At 41.2% G+C, this 21,914-nt stretch overlaps 1 protein-coding gene across 6 annotated transcripts in view; it reads right to left on the minus strand.

Annotated features, from left to right (window-relative positions):
* st3gal3b (ST3 beta-galactoside alpha-2,3-sialyltransferase 3b) overlaps positions 1-21,914 on the minus strand; it is an 89,148-nt gene that overhangs the window by 21,968 nt on the left and 45,266 nt on the right. For all 6 annotated transcript variants that reach the window (XM_033650363.2, XM_033650362.2, XM_033650367.2 and 3 more), the window contains 4 exons: positions 18,763-18,857; positions 10,309-10,372; positions 8,394-8,489; positions 7,930-8,116 (listed from right to left, as the gene is read on the minus strand). In XM_033650363.2, the coding sequence (XP_033506254.1) occupies positions 7,930-8,116; positions 8,394-8,489; positions 10,309-10,372; positions 18,763-18,857 (442 nt within the window). The remainder of the gene's footprint in view (positions 1-7,929; positions 8,117-8,393; positions 8,490-10,308; positions 10,373-18,762; positions 18,858-21,914) is intronic.

Genomic DNA, 21,914 nt, shown 5'->3' on the forward strand with positions numbered 1-21,914 from the left:
AAAGTACTGTTATAATAAACCTGAATAAAGGTACTTTTATTTTATTGTTAAATAAAGTTCTGTCATAATAAAGTTAAATAAAAGCACTTTTTTAATAAAGTCAAATTAAAGTACTATTTTAGTACAGTTAAATTACTGTTAAAAATAAGGTAAATAAAGTATCATCGTAATCAAGTTTAAGTGCTGTGATAACAGTTAAATAAAGGTACTTTTATAATAAGGTTTTAATACTGTTAAATAAAGTTTTATTATAATAAAATAAAACAAAGCGGAAACATTGAGGCTTTTATTCTGAAGTACACCGCTCGTCTCTGGCCGGAAGTGTTGATGCTTTTGCTGTGAACCTGAAGCTTTCGGTAAACAGTTAGCTGTTAGCAGCTAGCACAAAGTTAAACTGTTACTGCTGCATTGGTAAATGTGAGGATTTATTCACTCTGAGCAGGAAAGAAACTTACAGCTCTCAAGGTCATATAGTCATTTAAGTCGCACTGGTGCTCCATGGTTGCAAAATGCTACTAAATGGTCACGGTAAGGAGCTCTGCAGATACAAAAACACACACCTTGCCTCCGACACTATAGCCCAGGGGCGATTGGTCTGGATGGGCAAGGAGTGTTTGAGACGGATCATGCTTGTGTCGGTGGCTTACCAAAAAAAAAAAAAAAAAAAAAAGAAAGAAATGACATGTCAATTTATTCTTGACAATACAAAGTCATTTTATAAAACTGACTTTGAACAAGCCATGATACATTGACGATAATCGATGTATCACCCAGCCCTACCTAAAACTTCCATAAATACTTAATTACCCAACATCCATTGCATCGGACCACAGCACTAAAAGGGGAACCCAGAGTAAACCCAGAGTGTTAATCATTGCAGGGTGGGTAGGTGACTCATTTTTGAAACACAACACTCATGGTAATCAGTGACATCCGGACCCTATGTTAGTCACTTGGTTCATGTTCAAAATCCATGTTTACAAGTATGTAAATGTTTATGAATGCATGTATGCATGCTACTTTGGGTTTCTGCGCAGATGTTTGGGCTTAAAAACGAGCCATATAGCTGATATTTCTGTCCACTGGAGCATCCTCAGTGATAGAGTTACAATAAACTCTTCTGGCTAAAATGACATGTCTATAAACTGAAGCGTCCTGGCTGTTGCCCAGAGATCAACAATAGGAAATGCTTCATGACAATATTCTCGCAGGAAGGAGATCATTTGGAAATTTGTCCGTTGATGTGAAGCAACCGGCTATTTTGGTAATTCATTGCTCAATTTCTGGCACTGCCTCAGATATGTGCAATGTTTTTAAAGATTGGCTTCACTACAATATTTTGATACTTCTGAGTGAGAACCCCTGGCCGTATTTCTATTAAAGGAGAAGTACTCTCTTCCTGAAATTGTCTCCATCCATCATTTATCTCTCCGGCGTGTAGAGAGCAGGGAGAGCTCCTGTAAACAAACAGGAGAGATAGAACACCGGCACTCCACCTTCGAGCCCCGTGTTTACCACCGGCTGTATATCCTTCACTGGCTGTTTGAAAATATCCCCGCATATACAAACAACTGCGGCTGTGTGTGCATGAACCGTGAGTGCGCGCTGTGCGTGAGGGCAAAATTGAAAACTAGACAAATAGGGGGAAAAAAGAAAATGTCGACAATTGTGGAAATCATGTTTGAGCACATTTGTAAACAGAGTGTAACTGTGCAATCAACCAGGAGGCTGCGTATGTGGGGTCGGACTTTACAACAGGCGACAAAGTTGAGTTGTAATCACGTAGACCTGTGGTATTGAGGGATTAAGGAAGTCGGAAGCCTTGTGATGCTGAGGTACTATGATTGTACATGTAGCAGAGGGCTTCACTGATTTAAAATGCAAGACACATTCAGGAAGAGAGCTGTATCTGCAAGGCCAAAATCTGACCAGGACCATGGTCAAGTTTGCAACGCTGGACTTGTGCATGTGTGGGTGAGTGGGAGTTTTCTGAGTGTGTGTTTGTGAGAGTGTACAAAAACACTAAATAACAGATTGGGAAATTGCCTCGCTAATTTGTATTCTGTTCAGCCATCCAAGACTGCGCTGTAGGCATTTGAAAAGCCACAATAGCGCAGGATAGTCAAGCACTCTCACAAGCGGCTGGATGAGTCACTTGCGGCTGCACAACAAGCCTGTACCACCCACTAACCTTTTAAAGAAGAAGAAAATACACTTGCTTTCATAACCGCAGAAGGAGAGTGAAAAGGTTTTGCATCCCTTGCAGCTGTGAGTGTGCAGGTTACACAAAGAAATCCCCTGCTGGACCAAGAGATGTAAAAGCTACCAAAGGACAACTGTCCTAAGTTACATTACGTCTCCCACTGGGATGGACTAAATGGACATGAAGCAAAGGGAGGGATGCCTCCTGCTGCATGGGAGGGAGTTCCTGCTGTATATCCCAAAGTATGCTGTATCACTCTCTTAGATCAAGATGCATTTAACTGAGTTAGATTAGATAACCTGTTGTCTGGTAGGTGTCTACAGGAATCAGACCCTTAAATCTAATGATTTTTTAAGGCCTTTTTGGATTATTATTTGACCAAATTTAGGACTGATTTTTGTACAAACATCAGTATTCATGTGGTCCTGAGCAGAGGTAGGTTTTATGTAGGAATATGGTTATTAGAGCTTGACTCACTTTGACAAAAACAAATTAAAAGATGGGTAAATTAAATTAGGTCAAATGTTTGTGGCAATTACGACCTCACAAATCCAACTTTAACACTGTTTAATTTCTTTTAAGCCTAATATTTATACGATTAAATTGAAGACATTTTGAGAGTTAAAGGCCCTGCCGACACCCCATAAAAATTTAAATGTATCCCCCAGTCCATAGATGGCACATACACACACAAACACCTCCTCGTGTTTGTGTTTCCACTGCATTAGTCTGTGCTGGGTGTAAGTCTGATACAATGAAGCTAGGATAACCATCTATTAACAGGACCTCAGTTCCTTTCATGTTGTTGCTAAGACTGAAAATCCACTTTCCATTGTAAACAGATATTGTTGCCCTGTTAATGTGTCGTTTTTAAAAGGGACAGTGCACCCCAAAAATAAAAAGACACATTTTTCTTCTTACCTGTAGTGCTGTTTATCAGTCTAGACCGTTTTGGTGTGAGTTGCTGAGTGTTGGAGATATCGGCCGTAGAGATGTCTACCTCCTCTCCAATATAATGGAACTAGATGGCACTCAGCTTGTGGTGCTCAAAGCGCCAAAAAAATACATTTAACATGTCAACAGCAAAGTCTCTTTACAGAGATCATGACCTGTTTACTCAAGGTAGTCCACAGACCTTGTTGTGAGCAGTTATATGTTGGAACTATTTTCTTTCTACTGAACTACACCTGCCATCTGTATCATCAAAGAAGGAAGTGTCCACCTTATGGATCAGAGGCTCATGCTTGAGACAGTGCAAGATGTAAACATTAATGGCGTCCTCTTTGCCTGAGCTGTAATGTTAGCTAGCTCAAAGGTGCTAGGTGAGCTAGCAGTAGATGCACACTTCCTCCTGCATGGTGATACAGTTGGCAGGTGTAACCTGACACCTGCTACATAACATGCAAATATAACTTAAACAAAATAAAAAAGGGGAAATTCAGTTGCCCTAAAACCTTGAAGGTAACCCCACCTTACTCACATAACTTTTAACAAGAATCTAAAACACTTCAAAGTGCAACTCTGCCCATCACACCAAACAGGCCGAAGTAGTTTAAACCAACTGACCAACACTGCCATTCTTGGAGCTTGGACCACTTCTAGCAGGGCTAAAAATGGTTGTGCAGTCACTAATGTGAAGTAAACTGCGCAGAAAACGTGTCCATAGAATGATGTATTTATAAGGTAGAAAAACAACTATTACAGATGAATGAAAAGAAAGACTAATCAAAGGTCAAACATGAGTCTTTGCACATCTGCCCGTTCTCTCCTTCCATATCATCATCATCAAGGCTTCAACCAAACAACACTGATTTTTTTTGTTCCCCGATTTTTAACCCATGAGAAACATTCTTCCCTCCTCAGCAGATCAAAGAGGGCTGAGTCGGACGCCAGGGGCCAGATCAATTATCCCAGGCAGCCATTTCCACTGTCCTCTCCGTCTGACACACCAGAAAAATCTGGGCCCTATCAAAGGCTGAAGGGGCCATCAGCCAGCCAAGCGAGCTATTTTCCTCCATTTTACTTTACTATTACCTTCCACTGCTCATTTTCTTTTCCCCAGCTATTATCCCTGTACCCTGTTTCACTTTATCCTTTCCATCTAGCATTCCTCTATTCTCCCAACCTTTAATCCGACTTCACACCATGTCTTAGTTTCAGATTGACACCGTATGACCTTTCCATCCCATATTATAATGGCATTGTCCTTTCCTCTGTATTTTTCCCCCGTCCCTCACTCATACTGTTATGACAAATGTCACCTTGTAAAAAAAATCCAGCTGCTCCCTCAAAGTCACACGGCTGTGCTGGAAACAGAGCAGGTTTCCCCAATTCAGATTAGACAGGGGCAGTTTAGCTATTCTGCCTGTGTACAACCTTAAAGGAATGTACAAGTGTCATTGAATGGTTTAGCCCATTGGCTTCAACTTACTTACAGTAGCTTTCATATAATTAACTACTTTTGAAAACTGAAAACTTTTTGTGTTATTTTACGATAAACTGCAGTCTAAAGGCCTTTTTAAACCAAGAGCGAAACAAAAAACAAAACTAAAATACAGAATCTTCGTTGACGATTTTTCGCTTCAGACTTTTCACACCGAGGCCAAAGCAGATATTTGCATTCTGTACGCTCCATCAAAAATTAAGCATTCTCACCGTCACACCATCGTCAATATATTGTTGTTTTTACTATAATAAACCCACAGTCAACTCTACATACTGGCGGGCTTGTTATTCCAGGTGTGCAATATGGTGTAGAAAAATTATAATGTGGTCGCATTTCCAATGGGTGGCCCCATATTATTGTCACAAGCTTCACTGCACTGGTTTGCATCATTCGTGACCAGACTAAACAGAGTCCAAGTCTGTTTAACATACATATGTGTTTGTGATACATGGCCTTTAATATAAGGGTCATCTAATAATACCAGGACTCAGGGGCTCAGTTGATTTCTAAAGGAAAGACATTGAGCTCATATGCTTCCATTGCTGGTAATAACTACAGTAATACTAAATATAATTGACATAACACTCTCACTTGTCCTATATGGTCAGATTTTATAGTATACCTTTTACAGCAACAAGCAATTTCTGACACTAATAACGCCCACAGCGTAACATCATGCATATGTTTACCCTTGTGCTGTCAGTTACTCATCATCACAAGCAAGATCAGCTGCTACACCTCCCCAGATGTTGTCTTATAGTCGTTTAATCATCTTTATTTTAATTGTTAAAGAGGACACTATTTTGTGAGATCAATATCCATATCGTTGTGTGACGCCATGAAGAGAACTATGACATTGAGAAAATCTACTGATGGCATGAGCAAAAGTCGCCATTTTATGGGTTTGAGAAAAAACTAAAATTTCAGATTTAGTGTGGATAGGCTCATAGAGACAGATGGCAGGGTCCAGGCTGGCTGGCAAGTGAAATTTTTTACCAGCCAGGCACATATTTTACCAGCCAACCAAATAAAAATTGCTTTTAAGTGTAGTAATTTGGGTCTTGTATGCGATTCTCAATCAATATTTTAATAGTGTGCACTAATATTAGTAATAATGTATGCTAAAATATGAATAACTGTTTCAACAGTTAAGTGTAATATTTGGGTTAATAAATTCTGTAGTATTCTTACTACAGTGCAAAAAGAATCTTTCATTAAGGAATTTTACATGAATCACTGACTTCAGTCACCTTTGGACAGTTGAGACATAACATTTTAGCTCGACCAGACTGCAACAGCAGGACCTGCCCTATATAAACATGAATGTCTGACCCGTGATGGACAAAGTATTCAATGACATGACTTGAGTGAAAGTAAAGATACTCTTGGTCAAATATTACTCCAATACAAGTGAAAGTTGTTCAGTCATTTTTTTTTTACTTAAGTGAAACTGCACCAACTGATTAACATACAAGTAAAGAACAGCCCCTTCATAAGTAAAGAACAGTCCCTAAAGTGCGGTGAGGTTTGTGGATGGTTACCTGCCACAAAGACAGAAATGTGAACGGCTCATTTCTCCTCTGACACAACACATAGCCTACCTGTGTGCTCGGCTGTTCAGGTACGTTTGGGCAGCGATCGCAGCGCACTGAAATTCTCGCGCGAGCCCGTTTACATCAGACGCGCATTTCTCCACGCCGGTCGACAAGCGGTTCTGCTCCCAGCTGTTGTCTCCGTCACATTTGGGGCTGTTTTTCCATCATGGATAACTGCCCAGTTTAACACATTCGCTCGCGGCTCGCGCAGAAAATAGACCAGACGCTGAAACAATCACTGCAGGGCAACTCCGCAGCCGGTGTGGATGACCCAATCGGTTAACATGGGCGCCGAAAGGAAACTGGCTTCACTTCAAGGCTATTCACAGCGCTTCCGCGGGCGGTGTGGCCCTGGCGTTACGTGACCAAAGATCGTCTCTGCCTGAAATACACATTACTCTGCCAGGAAACCAGCCGATACCAGCACCGTTCTACAGTAACAAAAAAATGCATTTTTCGCTGGTAAAAAAATATCTTGCCAGAGTGGCAAGTGGTCTTAAAAATTTACCAGCCAGAGACAAAATCTACCCGTAACTGGCGAGTGGCGAGTGTTAGTTTTGGACCCTGCAGATGGGCTTGAATTTTGAAACTGACGTGTGATTTATTTGCATGATTTATTTGCACGATTTATTTGCATTTGGTGTGAAAAGTGCCTGGAAAAATATTTGGAATTTAATAATGCTGAAAGACTGCATGAAAATAATGAAGTGATAACAATTTCTTCCAAATATTTAACAATCCATGCTTTTAAAACGTTCAGCAATAACGTAAGGAAGTAAAGATCTGTAGTAAATGGGCAAATAAATTTCTTTAAAATACGACTAACTTTATTTTAATGACTGTGGAAAGCCTTTACCAAGCACTCCCACTGTCCTGCAGCTGAATCGAAATAATCTCAAAGAGATACTAAAGACTGTTCAACAAGAACAAAATGAAAGTGCTCATGGGAGCTTTTTTGTGACAATGGATATAAAAGGACACAGGAGTCATTAAATATGACTGCCTACTGTACTTTAAAAGATAAGAGACAGCCAGCTCTGTCACTCAGTTGGATCCTTGTGATTAAAAGGCCAATTCACAGCCTGTCATTTAACTGGCAATCATAAGGCTCCACAGGACACACAAAAGACCTGTAATGTGGTGAATTAGGTCTAATTATGGGTACAGCAACATCCAAACAAGTAAGAGAACAGGTTCAGAGGGGAACAACATAGTTCATGAGATAATGGCAGTGTCATTTCATGTAGACAATTCACTGTGCTAGTCATTAGTTTTTCTCAACGGTCCGTTCCACATTAGGTATTCAAACCATCTAAAACATCCCCTTTATATAGTAGAGATTCCCTCTGTCCTCTTAACCCCTTTACAAAAACGGCTTACATTTCCACAGGAAGGAATGTACAGAATGTGATCAGAGGTTAGACTGCTATGTTCTGCTAAAACAAGACACGTAACTCAAATATTCAGACACATTTAGACATCCAGAGAAGTAGAAAGTCTCTGCAGTGCTAATTTAATGGGTGCAAGTCAAACAGAGGCAAACCTGATGAAACACATGTGAAACACCTCTGCTCTGTCAGTAGCCGAGAGTCGCTGTTCCTTTATCTTTCAGGTTTGTGTGTGCGTGTTTTATATGTTCAATATTTTTACTTTCATTCCTTTATGATTTAAAAAAAGATCCTTACCAGTTTCTCCTTGAAGACCATCTGTCTGAGCCACTTGAAATCCAGTGGTTTGAAAGCGGAAAAAACAAAAAGTGAGTCTTTTTCATAGTTCTCTGGCTTCTGGATAGCTCCCTCTGGATAGGTAATCCGTAAGGTGGTTTTGGTCCCCACGTCTTTGCTGTAACCGCTCACTGGGGCTTCGTTCAACCTGCCAGCACAGAACAAAATGTTTCAGTATGAGGAATCTGGGTTAAGAAAAGCCCATGGCACAGAAGTTAAGCACCTGGGATGTTTTTATTTATTCATCAAGTACTGCATATGTAATTTAATAAGATGTTCTCTATATTAGGAAACATCAAATACCACACATGGTACTGTTTACACTCTGTAGAGTTATGGCTTGTACATTTTATAGCTTATGCACAATACTATTGTTCTGATGGCCATTCACATATCAAAATTAATTTACTCCAGCATCATCTTACCTCACTACAACATCGTACTCATCTATCCGGGAGCCCAGAGACTTGTTGAACAGGATTCCCCCGTTGCCCACAATGATGCATCTTTTACAGTTGAGACTGCAGGACAGAGGGGTCAGTTAGTAACGTTACAGGGAAAATTTGCTAGTGTGTGCTATATTGACAGAGAAAGGTGAGCTCGCAGCTGCAAGACTGTTGGTTTTCCAGTGTCCAGCAGCATCATTCGATGTGGCAGTGATGTTGTTGGAGGAACGAAAAACTAAAGGTTGGATTTCGCCTCAGGGTAGCCAGGGCGCGTAATCTAGTTACCGCTCTTAAGAAAGAACTTTCTCGTCCTGTTCGCTTGTATTACAAACTAGCAATGTTTCCAACAGCGGAAATGGCATCCTCAAAATATGAGTGCAGAGGATGTTATGGATGGAGATATATTTTATAGTGTTCAGGCTGACTCAGATATTCAGCTGACCTTATTCGTGCCAGATTATACAGCTGAAGAAATGCAGCGGAGAGAAGCCGAGGCTGCAGCTGCATTACGTGCAAGAGGATACAGCCTGTGGGGACCCTCATGCACCTGAGCTGCTGAGAGCATGCACCGACTAGTGGTGCCATTGCTCAAAATGCCTTTCAATGCTAAAAGAAACTCAATCAGTCTTCTGCAATAACCTTCAGTGTGAGCAGTTTTTGTTGGATACTGTCACTGTCACTTTAGTCCCCACTTGGATAGAGGTGCGCTGGAGACTGTCTTCAGGATCCTGAAAATAAACTAGAAAAGACAACCAAGACCAGCAGGACCAAGAAGGCAGATGACAATTTAGTATATTTCGTCAGCTATTTCGTTGTTGCCTCTTAGCAAAATGCTTCAAGTAATTTAAGTTGGACTTTTATTGTGATAGGTAAAACACATTAAGGAGCAAAGCAGTTTACACCAGTTTAGGGTGTTCTGAGACCTAGAATTGTCTTGCATTGGTCTGAATCAGGGACTGATTTTGTTACAAAGTTGTATAATTGCCTAGAGTTGGTTCGTGTTCTCACGGCAGCATTTACAAGCGGACCAGATCAAATGCCTTGTGTGTGAAAGCTGCTCTTGATTGGTCAGAATTTCCATGCGGGAAAAATCCAGGAAGTAAACAAAGCGTTGAAGAAGAGTACACTTGCAAGATAAATGTGACACTTTCTAATGTCACAATGGAGGGACAACTACGCAGGTTGATTTTAGCGCTGCTCATCGTGGACTATATTGCTGTCATTGTTCATTTTAGTCAAACCATACAGTTTGAAAACGAGGCACGGCTCCAACTAGAAAACAATGTCCCATGCTCATGTTTAACCCAAACAATGCGTAATGCGACTACAGTTGGTTCAGATCGAGGTCGGAACACGTTCTCACCACAAAGGAACCGCACCAGAGTTCGTTTGTAACCAGACCGTGACCACCTCTTCAAGAAGGTCTCGGCCCGGTTGTTTTGGTGCGCTACCGACTGCAATTGCTGTGTTCACACCTGCCCCGAGAACTGCACTTAGGGGAAAAACAGAACTTGAGTTCAACTGAACCAAACCAAACAGCGCAGGTGTGAAAGCATCAACACTTGGTCTTGGCCAACAAAGTCTTAGCAACAGACTAGTAGCTAGCACGCAATGTACTTGGTACATGAAGGCACTGCCGGTACAGCTCTGTGAGCAGGTGAACTCAGCTTCCTCTGACAATATAGCACTCACTGAGGAAATGATTGCTTCATTTGACTACATTTATCATCAGCACTGATTCCATGAAAGTGGTTATATAGAATTTCATGTAACAGACAGAAAAGTTCATAAAAGTTCACATACTTCACATTAAAGTTAGAACATATTTCCTTCAGAGAATGATAGACAGACAAAACAGAACATCATGTTAATGTGGGTGAGAGGCAATAATTACCTGTCCAGCTCTTCTCCAAGTCCATAATTTTTCATGGCCGTTAAAATGGTGTCTATGATTCTCTCTGCAGAGGAAAAAAAAAGAAATAAACACCATGAGTGGACTACATTTAGTTTCACCTACACTGCACTTTTTAGATGAGGGTAAGAAATATAAATACTTCTGTAGGTAATTGTATTTCACACTGCAGTTTGTGTATAAAATATCTAAGTGGATAACAGCTTTATTGGAAATGAAAGGGAGACTAGATACTTCCAGAGTGGGGTCAAAGCCATGATCTGACAGTGGATAATGGAGCACTACCACCAGGATCAGTCACCTAAAGCCCTCCTTATAGAGCACTTCACAGATGACCACAGATGAAGTGATGTTTTCTATTAATGAAAATGAAATATCTGAGAAGCCCAAACTGAGAGAAATGCTCCTTTAGAAAGGAATAACAAACTGCCAAGGACTTGGACATACCACTAGAGATAAAACAATCTAGGTGGTCCTAAGACAGTTGGAGGAGAGAACACCTCTCTCCGTTTATTCAGTTACAGATAAGGAGTGACCAATCAGCCCTCGGGAAGAGTGCTGATGGGATTACGGAGGGAAAAAAGCTGTTGTGTTCCTGGGAGGAGTGAATCTGCGAGAAACAGACATACAGGGTTCGGGATGGTATGCGTGTGTATGTAGAAACTCTCCCATAAAAGCACTCAGAGAGGAATGCTGTTTTCAAACAAGCACATTCTCCTGGTTAAGTGGGCGATGTTGAGCTTGTCTCCTTGCGTGGCCAGCACCCCGTCTGATCGCAGGGTGAGAAATGGGGATGTTTAGCCATAGCATGCATTCCTGCCATGTTCTACGGGGCATTCTGCGAGAGTCACGCTTCCAGCATTAGATATTACACATATTTACCTCTCCTCTCCTGACCATTTTTAGCCCTCTAACATTCATAATTTACGAGGACGATATCCTGAATGTGCAGATTCCATTACAATTGTTACTATCTTTGATCCAGGTTTCATTTATAGTGATACAGACGCACCAAAGATAGACCACTTGGTTTAGTGATGGCGGTTAATCAGCTTTTCTTTATTTGCATTCCACAAGTCTCCCAGCGTCACACTTACTAAATTTACTACTAATATTCCACTATATTCTGAATATGGTAACATTAGACATTTAATAGTGGTCACGTCAACAGCATATTACGTTTACATATTCTGAATCTGGCTTTATTCTGAATGTAGCATTTTCCGATTAAAGGCTAGTTTATGCTCAACATTAGGAACGTATATAGACAGTGGCAAAGCCTTCTATCCGTACTCTCGCGTTCATGTTGTCCGTCTTTGTGCACGTTTTGTCAAAGCTTACGGATACAGACAAAAAGCAATACCACTGGAATCCTTGGGGGCAGTGTTGTGTAGTTCAAGTGAGACATGACTGTAGGACACGACAGACATTTCAAACATGGCAGAACTAAAGGAATTGGTGATACAGTTAAAAGCCAACAAGTATAAATGAGCCTAAAGACACATGGGATATGCCAATATCATTCAGGTTTTGAGAGCCTTCTTTGAACCATATACAGCGTATTTAGAATATGTGTCTCAATTGAGGTATTTACCGCAGTTTGCGACACATAGCCGCTTGTCTGTTCACAGTCAGTTCTGTGCGTTGTACACAAACCAACTACCCACCAGTTTGCAAGGCTGTGGGGTAGGGACGCTTGCCTAAAAGAAAAGCCAACATTTCCAGACGTAAAGAGAAACACACCTACTTTTAAACATTAAGAGAGACTTTGGTATAAACAGGTTTTTGGATATGCTCAAATATCGCAACGCCCACCTTTTCAAGAAGGTGGTTGAAGGAATCAGAGAGGGAGGCTCTTCACATGGTCCAACAAGTCCAACACCAGAAGTTAACTTAAGCAAAATGGGAAAAGCAGCTCCACCTGTTCCACTTTTCCATATTTTTAGGCATGTTAATTGGAGTGTGCATGGCTGCATGTCAACAGGAATATCAGCAGAATATTCATTGTCATTAGCTTTGTAAACACTTGAGTAGGAATCTTTTCTTTTTCGAAATAAGGGCAAAAACCTTTTTTTTTTGTACATGTAAACGTAGTCATTGTTAAAAAATGAGAGGCATTTTCATTGCCCTCTTTACTTCACTTAATGTAATCACCATATAGCACACTGTCTGCGAAGGGGGGCCAAGAGAAACAGCAAAGGAAAGAGTAAAGGGAGAGTGAGAAGTTGAGAGTTTAGACTGGGGCCTCAGAGCAGTTTGTAAGACGTATTACAGCCCCATTCACCCTGGCTAACGATCCTAATGATTAACCTGCTGAGGAGAGGCGAGCAGAGCAACAGCCCATTGTTTGGATGTGGTGTCGATGTCTGGCGTCAAGCATCACCCCGAGCAGCATAAACACAAGGCCGAGGACCACACCTGGATCCAAGCGAGTGAAAAGTGAAAAATCACAATGGGCAGGACTCTCTTCCCGAGGACGACATGGAAGCTAATTGTTATAAGTACTCGGGGTAAACATTTCAGGAAAGTATGTCTCGTGGTTGGAGCCAAAGACGAATGGCTGTTGGTTCAGACATTGGTCTAACATGGAAGTCTTGGAAAAAAAAAAAAAAAAAAAATCTTTACTGGTAACATAGAGGAAGGTCGGAAGCATCACGTAACACATAAACACAGACACATTGTTGGGAAGAGTGTAGCCTAAACAATATAAAAGAATTGTGATCAGAGAGTGGTATTTGTCAGGCCTGCACTTTGGTAGCCTTTTAAAATCACCATCAACTGAAAGGTCATAAAATGACAATCTGATTGCAGTATAGTGACTTATCTATCAAGGATACTGATCATTTAACAATCCTGAAATATAGCCGTAGGGAGCAAGGTGATACCATCTTCCGATTCAATACCAGTTCAAATCTTTGGCATCAGTTTGTTGCATCCTTCTGGCTGAATCATGTCTCCTCCAAAGTATGTGTATAACTGCGTAATGGTGTGTGTGTGTGTGCCTTCAGTTGGTGAGCAAGCGAGAAAGACAAATACGTCTACAGTTAGAACCCAATGACCCAGGAATATCATTCACAGCTCCTCTGAATTAACTGATAAGGGCATAAGTTACAAATAGTGCTGCAAACTGCACTTCAGGAGGTTCAATACACCATCATTCCTCTTTAACCACCAGGACGCCAGCATTCTCTGCCAACATTCTTGTTTTTCGGGGGCTATAGCGAGCCAAGTTTGAGGTACCAACCATGTTATGCTGGCTTGACCTTAAGAAGGTTGAATAACGCTTCAAAGTTAGGCAAAATTTTGGTGAAGGAAAAACTGGTAAGGCCATTTACTCTCACTCTCGCGAGAACTCTGGATTTCCAGGGTAACACAAAGGGGGTTTCTCAGCAGGTTCCAGAACAGAAGTGCTCCCCATCCAATCACCAAAATATGCAGTTCTTACAGAAATCTCAGCATGTCAAAAGTTTTTGTACCAAATCACAGCATGGGTTTTTATTTTGGTGTTCCTCAAGGTCTTTGTATTTATGGTCATGGTTTTCATGGGAATAGCCATCATATACTTCCATCATGTTGCTGTAAGCCCCTATACACTTGAAAAGTTTGAATAGACACTTTACCAGAACACAGTGTTTACCTATTTTGTGCACACATTTATGACTAGTGCTGAACTGCATCTCAAATTAATCTTCAGGTTCCCAGTTTTCAGATGATTTATACCACTTTTATGTGAAGTATACGGTTGACCTGCTATCTAAGATCCCCTATCCCTCCTAAAAAATAAAAAGACAAAAATGGGTCTATTGTAGGGAAGGGTGGAGTAAAAGCAGTTGAACGGCTTTGACACAAATTGTAAAGCACTGAGCAAATGTTGATTTTCTGCAAATCTGTCAAACATAATTTAAAATACTCTCTGCTTTCTCTAATTATATAGGCCTCTGGCTGCTGAACATCATGCTAACAGCTTTACTAAGGTCACTTTGGACTGCAGGAAAACATCAGAGAGAACATTCTACATACAGTGAGAATAACATTTAACAATTCATGCAAAACTTAAATTACAATACTTAAATTGACCGTTCAGTGGCTGACTGGCATCCTGCCGTGCTGATAAGTATGTTTTTCCCCCCCCTCTGAGACCAAATCAACACAGCTTTAATGTTCTCTGCTGTGGGTGATGTGTGCCAGAGATACCTCCTGGCAAAATAAAAAGTAAAAATAATCCTCCCGCCCACCACCACAGCTCCATGTTCCCAATTTGGAATCCTTTGTGGCGTTCTATTCAAGATCCACACGTATCATCTCTCCACATGAGTACCGCTAAAAGGGAAACCCCGCTGCCATCGCGGTCCGTGGAGAAAACAGAAACCAGGTGTAACACTCACACAGGGAGTGCTCTTTTGATAGCGACTGAGACAGTGTGTGTGTCTGTGTGTGTGTTCATATGACAGTGGAGGAACTTGCCGGAGCACAAAGGTAACATTCACTGTACCTTCTGCTTGCAAGTATTGGAAAATGTGACAGAGCATGTCACTGAAGCCAGCTTAATGTTATCTCTTCACTTCCCATGGCATTGTGTACTGGTTTGATATCTAAAGTGCTGGAGTGTGTTAAGGTCAGGGAACAAGTACAAGCACTGTGTATGGAAACATTAAAGTTGGAGTGTTGGGAGACATGCAAGCTCCCTCCTCCCAAGATAGAATTCATCTCGCAAACAAGAGAACATCACTGACGAGGGTTTTACTATGACAAACACAGAAGCCTTCTGGGCCGAGATGGTAAATGAACTGACAATTTCATATATTCTGACCTATGGGCAGAGTATTATGAACTGTATAACAAGTCTTTTTTCAGCCTGGTCAGAAGTTACAACACTGGTTCAGCCAGACTGCTAAGCTAAAAACTGGCCAGGGGTAAATATCTGATACATCAAACAGCAGATTAGTTTCATGGCATTTTGCCACAATAACACACACACACAGTCTTTGGGGAATTCCAGGTTTGAAAAGGGCTTTCCTTTAAGGCCCATTTTTAAAAGTAAAAATACAGGATTATTTTGATTCAACACATCGTCTCACAAGTCCTCCTTTCTGAAATAATCTCTAGCTCCAAACTTGTTTTGGCAATGTGCTCAATGATGCTCAAATATTAATGTTATTAAGTCAACTGTCAAAAAGCATTTCTTAAAGGGATACTTTGCAGATTTTTAACCAGCTTTTCATCATAACAATGTAGGTAGTGTGTGTAAATGAACTTCCTCCATCTTACCAGTGCCCAGATCTCCCTGCTCAAATCTTTTCACATCATCTGGTGGATTTTTTTACTGGTTCTTGGGCTGTTGTTCAAACTACAGCGCCTTTACTGGATGAACCCAGAGACAGCCTGACTTTGCTACACCATATCAGAAATGCGAGATAGTCTGAAAACTCTCAGTCCAGTCAATTTCCAGTAGGCGTAGTATCCCTGGAGTGAGTGTGCAACAGCAAAAAATGACGTTATCACATTCTTGTTTTAATTGTGAAGGCTACGTAAGTTATCAGTCACCGTCTAAAATGCCCCATATTAGATAAACTGCTGTGACTGGCCAGACCAAGGCCAGGTCAGCTGGAACTCTAAACGGGAGGGGAACCAGACCCATCTGCTAGAGCCAATAAAACATGAGCTCACAAATTTGTCTGATTCCCAGGCAGAGGGTTCAATAGGTTTTTAATAAATTAAGATCTGCTCATTGAATCCGGCCAGGAAACATTATGATTGTCACAGTGACCTTTGACCATCCAAATCTAATCAGCTCATAGTTGTGTCCAAGTTAACATTTGTGCCAAATTTGAAAAAAATCCTGAATGGTGAGATTTCACATTCACAAGATTGAGACAGAGGAGGGCACTGTGACCTTGATCTCTGACCTATGACCACCAAAATGTAACTACTTTATCGTTGAGTCCAAGCTAACATTTGTGCCAAATTTGAATAAATTGCCTCAAGGCATTCTTGAGATATCACCTTCACAGGAGTGGGACGGACTGACAACCCAGAAAACATAATGCCTCCAGCCATGGCTGTCACCGGCGCAGAGACATAACAAGTTCATTAAATGTATCTGACACATCCAATCGGCAGCTGTAGCTTACTGTACTGCACCAGCTACTTACTCCAAACACTGAGCTGAATACTGAAAACCTGATTCAGAACCATTTGGTTTAGTTCAGTCTTCAACTGGGAGATTCTTAAATTGACATGAGGTGAACATCTAGATCGTTTCTCTATAGAAGAGTTCACGCTCTGTTGGTCATTGTTGAACTACAAAAACAACAACTCCACTTGTGTACAGCAGAGTTACACAGTAATGTGCGTATTCAGCCAAAGATTGTTTGTGAGCAAAAAGACACACCAGCTGCAGGGAGCGCACAGAACACCCAAACTTTTCAGTTAAACGGTTACATAATAATTGTTTATTAGTTCATCAGATCTAATCTACTAAGAAAGACAAGCCTGCTGCCTTTATGTTTTCAGTTGCTTATTGCTAAAAAAAAAAAAAAAAAAAGAGTACAGGGAGATCAAATGTTTGATAGAGAAGTGTAGACGTCATAGCTTGAGGAATCTGAGTTTTTTGCCAGCCAGGAGACGGATCTAAAATAAAACCAGCTATTGGAATCCATCCCTACTCAGAAGTCAAACAATAACCAGTAATGAATAATGTGAGATAGACATTAGGTCATATATTGCATTTAAAAAAGGCTGCGGTCCAGCAGTTGCTACTAAAATCTTCAATGTTGGACTGACCATGAATAAACCAATAGCAGGGGTTTTCAAAACCACTTCATGCTTACATTACTATATAATGATAGCATAACTTTGGCAAAGACTAAAGGTGTCATACTGTAAATGTATACTGTGATGGATGACCCATCTCCTGTTGTCTCAACTCAGGACAAGGCAATAACAAACCTGAGGCAGAATACGTGCTGCCAAAGAAAAAAAAAAAAAAAAAAAAAAACAGCCTCCCAACAATGACAAATGATGAAAAGTGCAAGGTGGCATAACATTGGCATTCTCCACAGCTGAACCATCAGAGCGAAACCTTGAGGAGAGTTTAAAAAGAGCAGGTATTTGGACAAAAAAAAAACCTCTCTGAATCGCTGCCCACATCCTTGATTCTTTTCAGCAATTTGAAAAAAAAAGTAACAAAACAATCCAGAGTATCAGGCTACAGAATTTGTCTCATAAGAGACGTTGGCAGTTTGTTAATAAGGCTCACATGTTGCATCAGTGATGCCACAAGCAGATACAGTATGAGAGGTAAGGATGGCTGAAAACCACTTGTACATGTCCAATCCCAATATCTATACTGCAACCTTGCGAATCTGTTGGTACCAACACCAATTCCATAGTGTCTTTCCCCTCTCTTAAACAACTAAGCTGTTAATAATACATTTGTATGGATGCACTTTGCTTAACCCATCTAAAAAACATCATGTTGAAGCTGTGAAACAAATGTTTCACACTCCTCTTAAGGAAGAAATACATAGCCCACAACATGGCTCAGTTATGCAACACTGCTGCTTCTTAACATCTACATTTTTCAAGTGAGTACTTTTAGCAGCAGTTTTGATGGTCAGCACCATTCAAACATTCAAAATGAATCTTATTGTTGCCCAACGTTAGGCAAAAGTTTAAATCAGAGTATTTAGAATAACTGGATCTAACTCAACACCCAGTAGCATATACTTCAATGACAGATTAAAAACCTGTTAATATGTAGACCATAACTTAAACTATAACTTGGTAATAAAAATAGTGGATTTTCTTTTCCCTTTTAAATGTTATCATCCCTCACACTGGCTGCCAATCACAGCTTTTGATGTGTCGCACACTACATGCGCCAAAGGTGACAAATAGGTCCCCCGTAAAGGTTTTTTAAATTAAATTACATTTTTTAGCCGATTTGCCTCTTTATTAGGGAAATGAGTGCCCACAACATACTGATACAGTCAATTAAAAATTCATGTATAACTTTTTGTATAGGGCCAGTTGAATATTGCAGTAACAATGTGTGGTTATCACAACATCCTGTGATATCTCTTTAAGCATTTACATGACAGTGTAGACTAATGGATCATACTGAATTATATTTTTCTTGTTTTTCCAATATTCACTCCAGTGACCAGTCAGACCAAATCTAATGAGACGCCAACTGGTGCGTGATGATAAGGAAGAAGGAGGCTGGCAGCCCTTACTTTTCATTTCATCACCTTTTGACCCAAGTGTAATGTGGGGAGCTCAATACAAAACTATAAATCATCTCAGCTTTAACACAACAGATCAAAATGTTACCAGTGTTTATGTTCTTGTGGACACCACACCTGAGCACATTATTTATGAATGTACAGTAGATGTCACTAGTGATAGGTACTAGGTAGAATAAACTGTTCTTACCTTGCGTTTTGAAACCAAATGGAGGTAAGTAATTGCTGACTTTTCCAAGACGTTTGAAGTTCCGATCAAGAAACATGGGTGCTGGTTTTACGAACCTGCAACGAGGAGAAAAAAGAAATAGATATTACTTATTTTGTGAGCATTCCACCATGACACCTTTCTCCTCCCCATAGAGAGACCCTGTGATCTCAGCTCCATCTGGGCCAAAAGTGTTAATGACCTGGTCAACATTTAAGCCACAAAGTGATAAACAAAATCACTTGTTTCCCTGTCATTAATCCCCATCTCCCCTGCTAAAGCCTCCCCAAAACAAGTGGAGCCTGAACTCAGCAAAGAAGCTAAAAACTAAGTGGGTAATAAAATCTGAGAGGCAGGGAGCGACACAGTTAGCGGCTGCAGAGCATAACCCATCAACATAACCTCTCCACCCAAGTCTAAATCATAGCTGACACACGGTTTTGATAAATCTGCTGGGACAACTTGCTCCTGCCAGGATGCTTTTCCTCAAATGATTTGGGGCGAGACAGTTTCTACAAACTGAATTAGAGTGCAGGAAGTAGTTCTCACTATTGTCTCTGAAAAAATACAGTATCCAGAAAATTCACATGACAGAGAAACTACTCCAGCGAGAACTAAGTCATCCTGACAGGTTGAAAAGTTTGAAATTTAAAAAGAAGTTTATGACCAGTGTTTTTTATGCCCCATTAACTGCTACTTCCAGCATTGCCTCCTCCTCATCCTGTGTGTCTGTATGAATGTGTGTGTGTCCCTCTTTGATTAATTGATGCTCTAAAATCAAAAGAAGCCATTTCCTCTCAGTCACGCCTGCGACCCGAGCGCTGGGCTACGTGCCACTTCTGTAAGCGTGGCTCCAGGATGAATGTGTGTTTTTATGACCTGCTGTCAAACTAAAAGGAGGGGACGGACACAAGAGGAGAGAGAGACAGTTGCTCTCGTCGTCTCTTTTCTGGCGTTAACACGCGTGGCGCTCTGTGTGTTTCCGTGTCAGACCTAAATAATCAATCAGGACGCACACACAGACAAGACAGAGCAAGGCGCCTTGGAGAGATCTATTGAGCTGGTGTGTATTATTTTGTTCATGACAGAAGACAATTGCATGGATTAGCGGAAGCCAGACCACTAGCGAGATAACTATTGCATCTCACTGAGGGGCTAATGGTTGGCTGTCACACACACAAACTCTCTCACCGACCATAAATTACAGCTCCCGCAGCTGACAGGCTACAGTAACTAGCAAAGGCATTTTAAACTGGAATCAGGAGAGGATATACAAGCACCATCACGCTCCCTTGTTTCTCAGCAGGAATCTTGGACAGCTTGTTCCCATAACACTGCCATGGGTTCACAAGAAATATGCGCAGCTCTGAGCCACAATGACCAAACATGGCCGACATTATTGGGAGGCCTTCCGGTTAGCTTAAACCTCATCCAAGCACCCTAATCGGTCTTTGATACCCTCATTATCCTCCAGGTTTAAAGCATGAAAGCTGAGAGAGGACTCTAGAGGAGACTCTCTCCCCTCCTCACATCACCTGACAGGGGCACACACGCACACACACACACACACTCACAGACTGCTGTCCTGCCAAAACAAATGGAGATTCATTAAACCCAAGAATTCTGAGGCCAGGAGAGGCTATAAATAACACGGGACCATTGGAAGTCACTGAGCCCTGACCGACAGTCAGTCACTGACATCCTGACAAAGCAGAGAGACAGGGGGCTGCTTGTTGTTAAATAAAAAGTGAGGGCTCCCAAAAACAGCCAGCAAGCAGGGAAGCATTGTGCTCATTTCCTTCGCTGGGTCCATCTCTCACGGGCAATATTTTCATAACCGTGCTGCTCCAAGTTCACTGCCAACACTTGATTTAGGGCTCCAATACAAACAGTTTTGGGTAAAGTGGAGGGGAGGGGAGGTGTGGAAAATAAATTGGATTCTGCAGGGCAGGGGGCTTCAGAAAAGACAAACATGGAGGAAGCAGGAGATGATTAGAGGGAGAGGACCTCACTGCAAGAGGTTAAGTAGGTTTTCTCTAACAGCTGAACTGTAGGCCACACCTATTTAAACAAAATGCTAACAAGGACTTTTAAATTAGTTTGTTTTGGCCTGGTAAACATACAGAGCAGACGGAGTTAACAAACACTATCTTAATTGGTTGACTCCTTCCCACACAGGACATGATAAATCACAAACTGCTTAATTGTGTAGGATCAACCATACACTTAAACTCATGCATACAAACACAAACATACACACAAACTTACACAAAGTGCAGCATTAATTGAGCTCATTGACCTATGTGTGGCTGGGCTGGAGGTGGTAGTAATCAGTGGGCTCCCTGTGGGGGTTCTTTGTTGTGCAGAACTTTGATCCGACACGTGCGGCTGATTAGAGGAAGTCATTAGGAGGGAGGACGTTGTTAACACGTAGCCTCTCAGATAGGTAGAGGGCAGCTCCACAAAACTGCTTCGTGTGTCTTGGTAAGTAGCGCTCTGCAATTGACAGCTGGCAGTGCTGCTGATGGTGTTTGTGATTCAGTCAGTATTTTCTGTATATATTGTGTCATATGGTTTGGATGGCCTCACTTTGACAGTTTAAAGGATCTTATTTTGATGGAATATTGGAGCAGAATATCACAGGCAGGGATAGAAAGAGTTTTATTAGATAAGAACAGGGCTCCAGACTGCTACCATTCAGTTTCATTTTGCGCATTTCTGGAGACAGTGCCACTACATTTTATAACAATGACCACCAGTGTGACTTGCAAGTATTCCCCCCGTTTTTTTTTTTAATTATTATTTGTTTTGTGTTTTAAAATCAACCAAGAGAATTGGTGTCATGTGTACGTTGCTGCACGAGCAACATTACATCTGTTCTACTCATTGAGACTTTGCTCTGCTTTGCCTGTGTCTGTCTCCAATGGCAGTGGCAGCTGGTTTAACCAAGGAAATGCAAGTGACAGTCAGCTTAAGCGTAATATTTTTCTCAGTCAGCCAAGCTGGATTAAATCCCGTCCACCTGTGCTTTTCAGGTGGTCTAGAGCAGTGGTTCCCAACTGGTCCAGATTTCTCCTTAGTCCTTAGTTCAAGGTCCATACAGTTTAATATATTCAGAGTCATACCTGCATCTG

Source organism: Epinephelus lanceolatus, chromosome 12, assembly GCF_041903045.1.
Source record: "Epinephelus lanceolatus isolate andai-2023 chromosome 12, ASM4190304v1, whole genome shotgun sequence".
Lineage (NCBI taxonomy): Eukaryota > Metazoa > Chordata > Actinopteri > Perciformes > Serranidae > Epinephelus > Epinephelus lanceolatus.